Raw genomic sequence first — 13,626 nt, 5'->3', positions numbered from 1 at the left:
CTTTATATTTGTCCTCTCTCAATTCACTCCTTATTTATACTATTATACTGTCTGAAATTGATTAACTTCATCATTTGTTAAAATTTTAGGTCTAATATTATCCTGCAATTAGGAAAAAAGGTTAATTTTTGCCCTGGACACCTAAAAAGCTCTAACTTGAAAGTAATTTTAAAACACAATCAAAAGTTAAGGGGTAAATTTATAACGTTCTCGCATTTTGTTATTTAATTTATTCATTTTTCATTGTTAATTGAATAAGCTCGACGAATTAAATGTTAAAGCTCGTACTTATTTCAATTGAAGTGAAAGATTAGTTAGCTGACAGAACAACAAATGTTTTAGGTATATACTCCCTTTGTCCCAATTTATATGATTTTTTTGCTTTTTGAGATTCAAACTTATTAATTTTGATTGTGTATATGAACATAGAATCTTTAAGTTTTTCGAAATAAAATTTATATATTAGGAAACTACGTAAAAAGTACTATAAGTTACTAATTAATAATTCAAAATATCTAAACGACATATAAAAAATTACGGTCAAAGAATAATTCATTTGACTCTCAAAATACTAATATTGTCACATAAATTGAGAAAGAGGAAATAAATTATTTTAAATATAAATTTATGAAAAAGGTAATATATCCCTTTTTTCAAAGCAAAAATAAAATGGAAAAAGTTAAATGCATTGATTATTGAAGAAGAGGTAATTATATTGTGGTTCAAGAGTGAAATATAAAAAAAAAAAAAAAAAAAAAGAGTGAAATATAAAAAGGTGGACTAGCGTCCAGAGGTATTTCTTTCTTCAGATTCTCTCTCATCAATTCGATAAGAGAGAAGAACAGAACCCATTTGCTGGCTCTCACGCTAACCTGAGATCACAAAAATCCTCTTCTTTCTTCAGCTTCTTTGTGCCTTCTCACCTAAGCAGGTTTCATTTTTTTTTTTTTTTTACATAATCTTTATTTTTATGTACTTATAGTTGTACACCCTTTTGTAGATTCAGTGATTGTCTGAGGTTTTGATTGTTTCCCAGATCGCGTAATCGATCAGTTTTACTGTCAGTTGCTTTTATCTTTTGAAACCCTTTATTTTGCTGATTATTTCAACTGAGTTTTCAAGTTTTTTTTTAATCAATGAATTCTGCTTCTTGCTTGTGTTTTTTATCTGAGCTGATTGTTTTTCCTGTTTGTTCTTCTTGTATTATAGTTATTCTTTTATGGGTTTGTTTCAATTTTACTTTCCGAAGACTATTTGCTTATTGATTAGGTTAAAGTTTGAGTCTTTGACTTGGGTCATAGTTTGTTCTGCTAGGTTTTAAAATCTTTAGATGTTGGTTAGTTTTCTTATGGGTCAACTGTTGTTTTACTATTTGTTAAAAAATTATGCTTTATGTGCACCCAAATATGAAGATGTTCGATATAACTTAATTTTTCTTTTGATTTTTGACATTTTTTTATTTTGTATGATATTGGTAAGATGAGCTTTAATGGGACAACGTGGTCAGTAAGGATTCGTATAGCCGACCCCGACTTGCTTGGGGTTGAGGCCTAGTTGTTTGTATATGTGACATTTTTTCATAGACCAGAGTTGGTTACAGGTCTTTCTGTCAAGCCTACCTGCGCTAAAATCAATAGGATAATTCTTACTGAATAGGAGTAGTATGATTAATGATTTTACCAATTACCAGGGGATAAATAGGTGACCTTGTGAGTTAAGAATACAAAAAATGAACCATTCTTTATTCTTTTGCTTCAAGGTAAATATTGCTCAGAAGACCCATTTTCACAATCTAGAAGGTGCGCCTGAAATCTTTATAAGTTACGGAAAGAAATGATATTCCAGTCTTCATTGATATAACTGCAGCAAATTTTATGTGTTTGTAAGTTGTTATTGTTGTTAGAAAAGGAAAAAAAAAGGGAAAATAGTTTCATGCACTTTGAATGGTCTTTCATGCTCCGGTTATGTTATATGTTTTTCTCTTGCAGGGATCATGATTAAGTTGTTTAAAGTAAAAGAAAAGCAGAGAGAACAAGCTGAGAATGCAAATGGAAAGCCACCAGTCAAGAAGCAAAGTGCAGGAGAGTTGCGTCTTCACAAAGGTGGTTTCTTTTTCTAATTCCATCATCTTTTAAGTGTACTAGTGCTTTAGCCATTTAGCATCTTGCAAGTTGTTTCTAGTGAGTGCTTTCTGTACGACAAATTGGTCATCTTAGATCTGATTTGTTATATAGCCCTCTATTGGTGAGATATCCTGAGTTTTGAACAGGTTAACTAGTGATTTAACCATTTTGCATCTTGTGAGATAATTTTACTAAGTGCTTCTTGCATGACAACTTGATAACTAGATACGCTGAAGTAGTCTTAGATTGTCTTGGTTGGACTGAAAAGTGGAAGGCAAGAAAGAGGGTAAATTACATGACACGGGTTAGTGTACATTTACTTTAAAAAAAAGGCTTAGATTACATTTTCCTTTTCGGTTGGTTGAGACCACATCAACTCTTTTTACCAACCTGAAGTTGGACTGAATGGAGGAAGTAATATATCTCCAAGATTTTGAGTATGACTTTCACTTGCACATCAAGTCATAACTGGACTGATGGCAATAAAATAAAAATCAAGCAGTTTCCTTTCTTCTTTCCGATTCCTCTTGTTGCCAAATGTAGTACATTGTTTTTTTGTTGGAGGAGCTCCAAAACCCTGTGTACCTATGAGCGATCTTGGATCTCCGCATTCTTATGGCATTATTCCTCCAGGCCATGTAATAGAAACTTTATGGGTCTGCTTTGTTCCAAGTGATGGTTTTAGAGTAAAAATCCAGGTAGGATCGAATTAATTCTAAGGTTTTGGCACCCAATAAGGAGAAAGTAAGATTTAGGTTCTTAAGTGTTAAGACTTGTTGAAAAGGTTTATGTTTGTGATGTATATTTTCTTGGAAACTAAATCGTTTTTCTCCCATATAACTGTCTCAAGAACTGCGGGAAGTATATGCACAATGAAGAGCTATGTGTTTGAAGTACTTGAAAAATCTCTCAGGCAGGGAGGGAGTGTAAGTGGCTATCAGTTCATGCCTTCATGGAAACAACGCTGAGTTCTTACGTCTTCAGTTGATTTTGCTTGATTTTTTGTTCAAGTGGGATTGGATCTGTCGTCCTCGTGTTTTCTCCATTGATCCTCTTCCCACTATGCCTCATGCTGTTCTTCTCCATCTTAATTCAAGACCGTGTAAAATGGCAACAATATTACAGGCCCATCCTATTACTTGCCAAACTTTTAGAATCAAATCCACTGTGTCACACCCTCTTACCACATTCATGAGGTACCTCCCTGATCAAACAGGCAAAAGGTTGGAGGTCGAGGAGGATTGGTACAAATAGAAGAACTGGACAGTAATAAAGATGGGGGTGGATGTGCCTGTGCCTTCGCCATTTTTTCTTCCTTTTTTTTTTTTTGATAAGTAAAGGTATTATTGACATAATTTCAGTACCAAGCTGGTACAGAGACAAAGTACAACAGAGCTAGATAGGAGGACTCCAGAAACTCCAGCATTACATCAAGATCATTATTAGAAAAATCAGCAAATTTCTAAACTTAGAATGCTTCTATTCTTCAGCTACACAATGTTCTCTTCCTTCTCCTCAGAACATCTTCTGTTCCCTTTGAACCAAACATTCCAGACTATACATAAAGGAAAGGACCTCCAATTCTTCTTCCTCACTTTATTCGTCCTCTGACTTTGCCAGCTGCTTAGCATTTGTTTCACATGTGCTGGCATCGCCCATTGAATCCCATACAAGTTAAGAAACACACCAAATTCACCATACAAATTTGCAATGTAATAGAAGTTAAATCACTGTCTCGCCATTTACCTTGCACAAGTAACACCTTCCACATAAGCTGATCCCTCGTTTTTTGCAAAAAAATTGCTTTCCCTGTTTTTCCATATTTTGATTTGAAATAAATATAAAATTTTGAAAATCTGAAGTAGGTATAAAATCTTTGAGAAGTTGAATTAAGTCTACAAAGATATCGTGTTGCCCACCTCAAAGTTTTCTTTTAGAAATTGTCAAGTGAATAGGCATAGTTTCTTCTCTCTTCTCACTCTTTAGCAGCTAAACACACTGCAAAATTTTAAGATGCCGTCTTAATATCACGTACATTGATCATGGTTATCCAGATTAAAAAAAAGGGCAGCCCGGTGCACTAAGCTCCCGCTATGCGCGGGGTCGGGAGAAGGGCCGGACTACAAGGGTCTATTGTATGCAACCTTACCCTGCATTTCTGCAAGAGGTTGTTTCCATGGTTTGAACCCGTAACCTCCTGGTCATATTGCAGCAACTTTACCGGTTACACCAAGGATCCCTTTCGATCATGGTTATCTAGAAATTTCCCATATATTACTGCAGAGGTTAAACTGTTAAAGCCATTTTTTGTCATTCTTCTACTGCTTTGTTTCTCCTGGTGCAGCCTTGGAGACAGGTGATGATTTTCAACCTTTTGTATATCCGAGTGCTCAATCATACTGCTGTCTTCTGTGTGCTACAACTATTACACGTGCACTCAAGCATAGAGGGGTGGGGGAGAGACAAAGAGAGAGATTTTGTTGCTTGATGTGAGACTATAGCACGATAATTTATTTGCTTCTATTTCGTTTCTCTGAATGAATCCTCTTAGGAATTGGAGAATTTCTTGAAAAATCTCACTTGCTAGCAGCTGTCTGAAAGGAATTTTTTAACTACTTGTATGATGTATCTCTTTGTCCTAACTTCTTCTATGCATTTATTTTCTCTAGCTCGTACTTTCTGCTATCTTCTATCGTTCATCTCAGATTATGATGAGTAACCCTTTTTATCTTGTAGATATAAGTGAGCTAAATCTACCCAAAACATGTAGCATATCATTTCCCAATGGAAAAGACGACCTCATGAACTTTGAAGTCACCATTCGGCCTGATGAAGGATATTATATGTAAGTAATTTTGTTACAAACTTACCTATCAAAAAGATGTGCAACTATTTGTAGACCATTCGTTCTTCAAGTTTCTTACTTTTAAGAAGTAATTACTGTCTTGCTAGTTCAACTTTCTTCACGCCTTTCTGCTTTCTTATTAACAGGGCACGTTGGTGAATTTAATTAGCTTTATGTGGTGATGTTATTGATTATTTGTTCTTTGTTGCCTGTCTACAGGGGTGGCACATTTACCTTCTCTTTCAGTATTTCTCCAATGTATCCTCATGAAGCCCCAAAGGTTAAGTGCAAGACAAAGGTGGGTATTGGTTATACTTATGAAGAATTAACCCAAATGGCCGCCCACCCAACTACTTAAACTAAAAATAGTCGGTGGAGGTATAATATATGCAGTATATGTGTATGATTGTGTATAATCAATGTATATGTCTAGAAAAAATAAACAATGGAATATCCGGCTATTAGTGTAAAGATCCCTATACTTATCTTGTTTATTTTCTTACTAGAATGTGTTGGAGACTTGGACAGTTTATCGTTATCACCGTAATACATTTTTTTTTTTTTTTTTGCAGGTTTACCACCCTAATATTGACTTAGAAGGAAATGTGTGTCTCAACATTCTTCGAGAAGACTGGAAACCTGTGCTGAACATTAACACCATTATCTATGGCTTATATCATCTGTTCACGGTATTTTTCTTAATATCGATGTAAAGATACTTCACTTGTCACTCATTTAAAGTATTTAGCAGTTAGAACTTGTGATATTCTGCAGGAGCCGAATCACGAGGATCCCCTCAATCATGATGCAGCTGCTGTATTAAGAGACAACCCAAAGTTGTTCGAGTCCAACGTTAGAAGGGCAATGCATGGAGGCTATGTTGGGCAAACGTTCTTTCCTCGCTGCATGTAACATCTTTACTTCTGAATCAATTGATTGAAGAAGCTGAATGCTGGAAGTTTGAGAACTCTGGGATTCTGTAAAGTTTGGGTGCAAAATCATTTCAGGTGGTCTTTCTGCAACAGAATGGGTTCAAATGTCTTAAAATATATGTAACTCAGGACCAGAAAAATTTCTGTATGCTAAGTGTAAACTTATGCATTTTGTTTTTGGACAAGTTTATTGCGTAAGACCAATGGTGTAGACCTATGTTTTGGATTAACTTGTGTACAATCTGAAATTTTTATTCTATGGGAGATTCAAGCATGATAATTGTCTTATCAGTTCAGCTGCTTTTTCCAAGGTAGACATGATCCCAAAAAAAGGAAAACAGTTTTTTTTATTAGATTTCTTGAGTTATTACTAGGGCTGTGTGTTTTGTGCTGTAGGTAGTCTACTAGTCTTGTTTTATCATGGGTTTGATGTCAAAATAGGCAAATTATATTATATAGCTGTTTCAAAAAATAATAGTTGGTATAATGTATATATTTTGTATATTAATATGTAATATATGTATAACCAGTGTATATTTTTATATATTTGGCTAGTGAATTTAATTATTTTTGACTGACCGGCCAAATGTGTAATTGCTAAAATTATCCGAGAATAATGACATAACATGGCCAAGGCAGGCTAATCTTAGGTTTTACTTCTATTAAACTCTGGAAATTAGATCCCGAAGAATACCTTTTTCGGCCTTTGGACTAAGATGGTGTTTTTAGTGAATGTTTAAGATATTAATGTAATTTTTTACAGAGACGATCCACTAAAGTAGCTTTGCTACCTAGGAAATATTTCTTTCCGTTTTATTGGTCTTCAAATATTAATCGAATAAATAAGTTAAATTTGTTTATAATATTTGAGTCAGAGACGGAGAATATGGATCAAATGTAATGTCCTACTGTTTTAATATGAGCCTTTTTTAGTCTTTTCAATTCGAAATAGAAAGGATAAAATAAATTTTGAGTCCGATGTAACGATTGACTGATCTGATCAGCTAATAATTGAGCTGAGCAACTGGGAGTGGGGACTACAATTACTGATGTGGCAGTTATTTATTGGCTTATTGACTGCTTCAATAACCGAGGAGACATCTCTGTTGCAAAATTGCTTTTTTACCATCAATAAAGTTTTTATAAAAGTTAAAAAAGAAAAATAATTGTCCCCCACAATCACAAAGGAGTACTATATGTTCGTCCAAAATTTTTACTATTACTTTAGTACATAATACAACACAAATACATGATGCTTAAGTAGGGTTTTGATTCTTGAGACAGAGATTTCAGTAAAATCAGAGTGTTTTGTACCTATTGCTTCTCTCTCTAATCACCTGATCTGAATCCTCGCCCCCTTTTTTTTTTAAAAAATTATTAAAGAACACAGTGAATACTCCCAAATCAACCTTTTAAAGCAAATGAGATAATATTGCTCCTTATATTAGAGCCCGTTTGGACATAAGAATTTTTTTTATTTTTTTATAAATTATTTTTTATTTTTTTTCTAAATCAATGTTTGATTATAAAGTTTTTATTTTTCACTTGAAGATAAATTTTGAATTTTTTTGAAAATTTAAAAAATTTCAAAAAGCTGTTTTTCAAAATTTTCACTTAGATAACTCAAAAAAAGTCAAAAACAACCCAAAATTATATTCATGTTCAAACACAACTCTAATTTTGAAATACTATTTTTACTTGAAAAAAAATTATTTTTTTTATAATTCTTATGTCCAAACGCCCACTATATTTCAGTTAATTTACTTGTTCGATATTATGTGGAACATTCTAACTTTTAAGAAGTTGTTTGGTATGATGGATAAGTAAAAATAATCTTGGGATAAAAATTTAGAGTATCTCCTTATCCTTTATTTGGTTACTAATCCTGAAATAAGTTATTCCGGGATTAAAAATAGTACTGGAATAACTTATACATGTCAGAGAGTAGAATAGTAATCCTAGGATAAATCACTAAAATTGACAATCCCACATTAATATAACACACCAAACAATCAATAGAAAATAATACAATGATAATTAATCCCAGCATAACTAATTCCAATATAACTAATCTCGATATGACTAATTCCAATATAACTAATATCGATAGGACTAATTTCACCATAACTTGTCTTCAAACCAAACGAATCCTAAGTCTCTAATGCTAAGGTCTATTTCTCAAATTTCTATTTTGTTTCATCTTCCGTTGATAACTCATCCCACCTCTACATCTTTGAGAAATTTTATTGCCAATAAATAAAGGAAGACACACTCTTATCTTTACTTCCAATTATATGTGATTGTCCATTTACGTGTAAGTAATAATGAAACCCATTTACTCTGATTTGTTTTAAGTTGAGATTTCAATACCCAAAATTTCAAAATATCATTATCACTACTTTAATCTTCAACCTAAACGACTTATATTTATGCACACCTACAGTGTAATAAAATTTATTTAATATGCCAGTTTATACAAGTAAAAATTATTTTTTATGATGTTTGGCTAAGCTTATAAGCTGGTCAAACTGGCTTATAAACACTTTTTAACTTATTTACGCATTTGTTAAACACCCAAAATACTTATAAGCCAAGTGCTAATAAACTAATACTATATTTATGACTTATTAGCTTATAAGCACTTTTAGATTGACTAAGACTTTTACTAATTTATCTTTAATAATATTTTTTAATTCATAAAATACTTTCCCAATAATAAATTTTCTAACTTTCTCTTCGTTCCATATTCGTTGTTCGTCCTTTTCTTTATATATATTTTTTAATTTATAATCTTTTGTAAAAATATTAAGGTTATTTTAGCTATTTTTCCAAAAGAACAGCTTATCGACCCTTTTTTACCAAATACATCAATTGCTTATTATCAATTTCATTACTTCTATCTAAACACATAAATATAATTATTTAAAAAAATTAGTTTCAGCACTTAAAAATACTTTTTAGCATTTCAAACTTATCAACTATTTACAATCATCTAATCCAAATAGGTTCTAAATATTAAAATTATTATGATAAAACTAATAATAAAAGAGCAAGTATACCATCCTACCTCATTAGATTGCTAGATTTCATTTTATCACCATCTCTAGTGTAAAAATTGAATTTTAACTCTATCTTAATAACGGTTAAAACTAAGACTCTTAATCAATTAAGAAAGAAAATCTAAAAGAGTAGTCAAAAGCTTTGGAGTATAGAGTGTAAACGCTTACACATGAGTCTTCTCAAGCCGGTAACAAACTTTATCTCCTCAATTATTATATTACTATCATTATATATGGAAAAAGCTATATATATAAAGCAGTGCCTATACAAAAAAACAAACACACACACAGAGTGAGAGAAAAAGAGTAGAAAACCAACTCAGATTCTTCTATAAAACTTTGAGAGCGTATTTCTCGTGAGTAGTAGTCCCCCAAAAAATGCTTTATAGGGTGGCAGCCTAAGTACCTATACAACACACACACACACACACTATGCAAAACCCACCTGCTGTCTGAACATAAACACCTGGGACCAGCCCCCATTTCTCCTCCTGATTCATAATTATATATCACACAAAAGAAACAGAAAAAAGAGCCCATTTTCTTGATTTTGAGAGGGGAAAAAAAATCAAGAATTTTAAGGGAAAATGATGTGGGAAGGTGGAGGGTCGCCGGCGACATCTTCTGCCGGTGGCGGAGGCGGTGGAGCTGCCGTGGGAAGTAGTAGTAGTGGGAGGAGGAAGCCATCTTGGAGAGAAAGAGAGAATAATAGGAGGAGAGAGAGGAGGAGAAGAGCAATAGCAGCTAAAATATATGCAGGATTAAGAGCACAGGGGAATTATAATTTGCCTAAACACTGTGATAATAATGAAGTTCTTAAAGCTCTTTGTGCTGAAGCTGGTTGGATCGTTGAACCTGATGGCACTACTTATCGCAAGGTTACATTTTTTTTTATTTTTTTTTTAAAATTTACTTTCCTCTTTTGTTTGCTTTCTCTTTGTGTTTGTCTTAGTTTTTGCTTACTTTGACTTAATGGGGTGGTGGGTTTTTGCTTGGATTTTGATTAGATCTATAGATTTGGAAAATGAGGTTGCTTTATTAGGATCAAGATTGGCTTTTTAGTCTATTTTTAGTGGATTTTTGACTGTTTTAAAGGGTTTCTGATCTGGGAAATTGAATTTGAGCAGCTACTGATTTTCTGTTTTAATCTTTCCTTTTTGATGCATTTTTATTCTTAGCTAGGAATTAGGATTTCAAGTTGCTACCCAGCTGGATTTGCTCAATTCCTTTGTTTTTCTTATAATTGTAATCTGTTCATGTTCTCAAACATTGGCTGTTTAAAGAAATTAGTATGATCCTGTAAAATAATTTGTTAGAGATTGGAGATTGTTTCTGAAACACAAGAGGGCAAAAAAGGAAGAATTTACCTTGAGAATTAAGTGCTCTTAATATAGAAATGGATAAGCAGGGTCCTCTATTTTGAGAGTCTAAGGTGGATTTAATGCATTTGGTTGAGGTGCTTTCTTATGAAATACTTTGCCAGATTCCAAGCTGTAATGTGATGAAATTTTCTTCTTATCGCAAATTGAAGAGCCTTCTGTGTCAGCAAATTGGTTTTTGAAACTCACATTCATGGAACTTCTTCTGTCTTTATGCCTTCTGAGCTTAGTTTCTACAGGAAACAACCGCTCTGCCTTCTTAAAGGCAGCGGTAAAGTCTGCCTACACACTACCCTTGACAGACCTCACTTGTGAGATTACACTGGAATATTTTTTTTTTGTTGTTGTTGTTTATCTATCTTAACTGTGTGATTCTTGGTCTTGAACTCAAAGAAATAAGACAACAATTTAGGTGAGTACAATTGTGTCCGGGAATTAGTATCTCTTCATACATGTCAAGTGTTAGTAGTAATTTCTTAGCTAGCCTTTAATCATTTATGTTCGCTAATTTGATTGATTTTTTTTTTCTGTTACTATGTTTCAGGGATGCAGCAGGCCAGCTCCAATGGAGATTGGAGGCACTTCAGCCAACATTACGCCAAGTTCTTCACGACATCCAAGTCCTCCGTCTTCATACTTTGCTAGCCCAATTCCATCTTATCAACCCAGTCCAACGTCCTCGTCTTTCCCAAGTCCATCTCGTGGCGATGCTAACATGTCATCACACCCTTTCGCATTTCTCCATAATTCCATTCCTTCGTCACTACCTCCATTACGAATATCAAACAGCGCCCCTGTAACACCACCTCTTTCATCACCTACTAGACTCCCTAAGCAGACGTTCAATTTGGAGACTTTGGCCAGAGAATCAATGTCTGCTTTAAATATCCCTTTCTTTGCTGCTTCAGCCCCGACAAGCCCGACTCGGGGTCAGCGATTCACTCCTGCCACTATACCAGAATGCGATGAATCTGATTCGTCCACTATTGATTCTGGCCAGTGGATGAGCTTTCAAAAGTATGCAACCAACGGTGTCCCTACTTCTCCGACTTTTAATCTTATTAAACCTGCAGCTCAGAGAATTCCTTCTAATGATATGATCATCGATAAGGGTAAGAGCATAGAGTTTGACTTTGAGAATGTATCAGTGAGGGCGGCATGGGAAGGAGAAAAGATTCATGAGGTTGGTTTAGATGATCTGGAGCTCACTCTCGGAAGTGGGAGCGGTCGCATGTGATTTTCTTGACTAAAATGAATTGCTTCGCGTGGATACAGCATGTGATTTTCTTGACTAAAATGAATTGCTTCGCGTGGATACAGATTGAGATTATCCGGGTTTGCTATCTGATGAAGCACTCTGCAGTCCAATGAATGTTCATATATCATCTGCAATTTCTGTTACAGAGATGAAGTTGGCCAAAAGTAGATCTTGCATTGCAATGCATCTTAGGTTGGATTTGATTTTCTCTGTTGCTGTTGCTGTTTACCTTATTATACAACATTTTTATCTTTATTTTCTTAATCTGAGAAGGCCTCTTAAAGTTTATTTGGGTCTTTTCACAAGCATTTTAGGTGTAGTTGGTGGTTTCTATCTCCTTGTGGTTGAGAATCGTTTTCGTCGTTGTAGACTAGCAGGAGCTCTCCACAAACCTGAACTATCCACAATTTTTTCTTGATTATAGTAGATGTGTTTGTTGCTGTGCAACTGGATTCTTCTTTTATGATCTAGCTTCAATTTGAAATCAAATTGATGTACTATTCTTCATCTCTTTGATGCTTTTATGTCCAGATTAAACTACTAAGCTCATCAAGGTCCATACGCAACCTGTTTTCTCCACAACATTATGGCCTTGTCTTTGTTTCTGAGTTTTATATTTTGTTCTCATTTGAAGGGAGGAGAGCCTTGGCGTAACTGGTAAAGTTGCTGCTATGTAACCTGGAGGTCACGGGTTTGAGCTGCAGAAATAGCCTCTTGCAGAAATGCAGAGTATAATGCTGCGTACAATAGGCCCTTGTGGTTCGACCGTTCCCCGGGCCCCGCACATAGCGGGAACTTAGTGCACCGGGCTGCCCTTATATTGGAGAATGTAATATGGCCAATATTTTGGCTAATGGAGTCCATCTCACATAAGCATAAACATCTTTGCAAAGTGTAACTTTGTTGGCAATATTCTTTGGGACCTAAAAATATTGCATTGTGTGGTGGACATCATTTGCACAAGTTGTATCTCTTTTTTTTACACCTAAGAGGCCAAAACTTTTTTACCTATAAAAGGGAAGACCATTAATTCATTTTAGACACACCAACAAGACTTGTTTTCATTTCTTGTTTATCCCTTTCCTCATTTATTAAAATGTTTTGTATGAGAGTTAAGTGTTGGGAAGCACTTGTGTGAACCCTTTTTCGGAGTAATCTTGTGATGTTATTCTCTTAGGGTATTTGGGATTAATTAGATAATTTACTCTAATTTTGTACTCTCTTTTGTACTCTTATTCGTATAGTAAAATTGTTCCTTTTCGCTTGTAGACGCATGTCACTTTGACCGAACCGCGTTAAATTGATGTCTTCTTTATCTGCTTTAATTGCCGTTACTAATTTTCATTGTCTTTGTTATTGTCATTATACCATTATTTGATTAAATTCTGTACTACCCGGGTTCCTGATCCTAACAGAGAAGTCTTTGCTTATTTTAGTTGCCCTATAGCATGATGCGAAGGGCTATGCAAATCGTGTCTATACCGTTTTAGTTATATCAGATGTCCCCTAAGAGATAACGGTAGTGTCTTAGAGTACATTTCGACTATTCTATCGGCTATTTGTTATCTCTTTCTATCTCATGCCTTGATAAGTTATGATAACTCTACCCCACTAAGACAGTCAAATGACAAGAAGTTGCAACAAAATTTTGAAAAAGTTTTTATCTCCACTTTGTTGACAATTAGACTATAGAGTCCGAAATCAAAATAATGAGTATTTGGACTCAAGACACAAAAATAAGTGGAAAAAAAACTTAGTGACCAAAATACATATAGCGCCCCTTTAACGGTCGTTTGCCCGTTATACCTTAACGGTCGTTTGCCCGTTAAGGTGTAGCGCCCTTTAAAAGAGCGTTATACTTGAATATGAAAAGACGGGTAAGTATAACGCCGTTTATTAAGGCGCTATATATATTTTGTGGGTCCATCAATAATTATTCTGCGTTTAACTGACATAAAAATAATTCAAATGAGTATAGCGCCCTTATTTAAGGCGATATACCTCAAAAAATTCGACCCCCGGATTGGGCA

At 34.3% G+C, this 13,626-nt stretch overlaps 2 protein-coding genes across 3 annotated transcripts; both read left to right on the top strand.

The window, feature by feature from the left end:
- The first annotated feature begins 782 nt into the window (after window positions 1–782).
- Window positions 783–6,174, top strand: LOC107774225 (NEDD8-conjugating enzyme Ubc12). Of its 2 annotated transcripts, XM_075226161.1 has the most exons (7): window positions 804–931; window positions 1,760–1,799; window positions 1,989–2,102; window positions 4,860–4,968; window positions 5,188–5,266; window positions 5,541–5,657; window positions 5,743–6,174. In XM_075226161.1, exons 3-7 carry the CDS (start codon window positions 1,994–1,996, stop codon window positions 5,878–5,880), a joined length of 552 nt encoding a protein of 183 aa, XP_075082262.1. In that variant the 5' UTR covers window positions 804–931; window positions 1,760–1,799; window positions 1,989–1,993; the 3' UTR covers window positions 5,881–6,174. The 2 variants fall into 2 exon arrangements, with proteins under 2 accessions (XP_075082261.1, XP_075082262.1); XM_075226160.1 differs by lacking the exon at window positions 1,760–1,799 and having other exon boundaries at window positions 783–931.
- Window positions 6,175–9,210: 3,036 nt separating this feature from the next.
- On the top strand, window positions 9,211–12,043 carry LOC107763245 (protein BRASSINAZOLE-RESISTANT 1-like). The gene is made up of 2 exons (XM_016581712.2): window positions 9,211–9,837; window positions 10,883–12,043. The coding sequence occupies exons 1-2, from the start codon at window positions 9,547–9,549 to the stop codon at window positions 11,573–11,575; spliced, it is 984 nt and encodes a 327-aa protein (XP_016437198.2). The 5' UTR covers window positions 9,211–9,546; the 3' UTR covers window positions 11,576–12,043.
- Window positions 12,044–13,626: the final 1,583 nt, after the last annotated feature.

This window comes from Nicotiana tabacum, chromosome 12, assembly GCF_000715075.1.
Source record: "Nicotiana tabacum cultivar K326 chromosome 12, ASM71507v2, whole genome shotgun sequence".
NCBI lineage: Eukaryota > Viridiplantae > Streptophyta > Magnoliopsida > Solanales > Solanaceae > Nicotiana > Nicotiana tabacum.
Note: the sequence above shows the minus strand (reverse complement) of the source record. Positions and strands in the feature narration are given on the sequence as shown.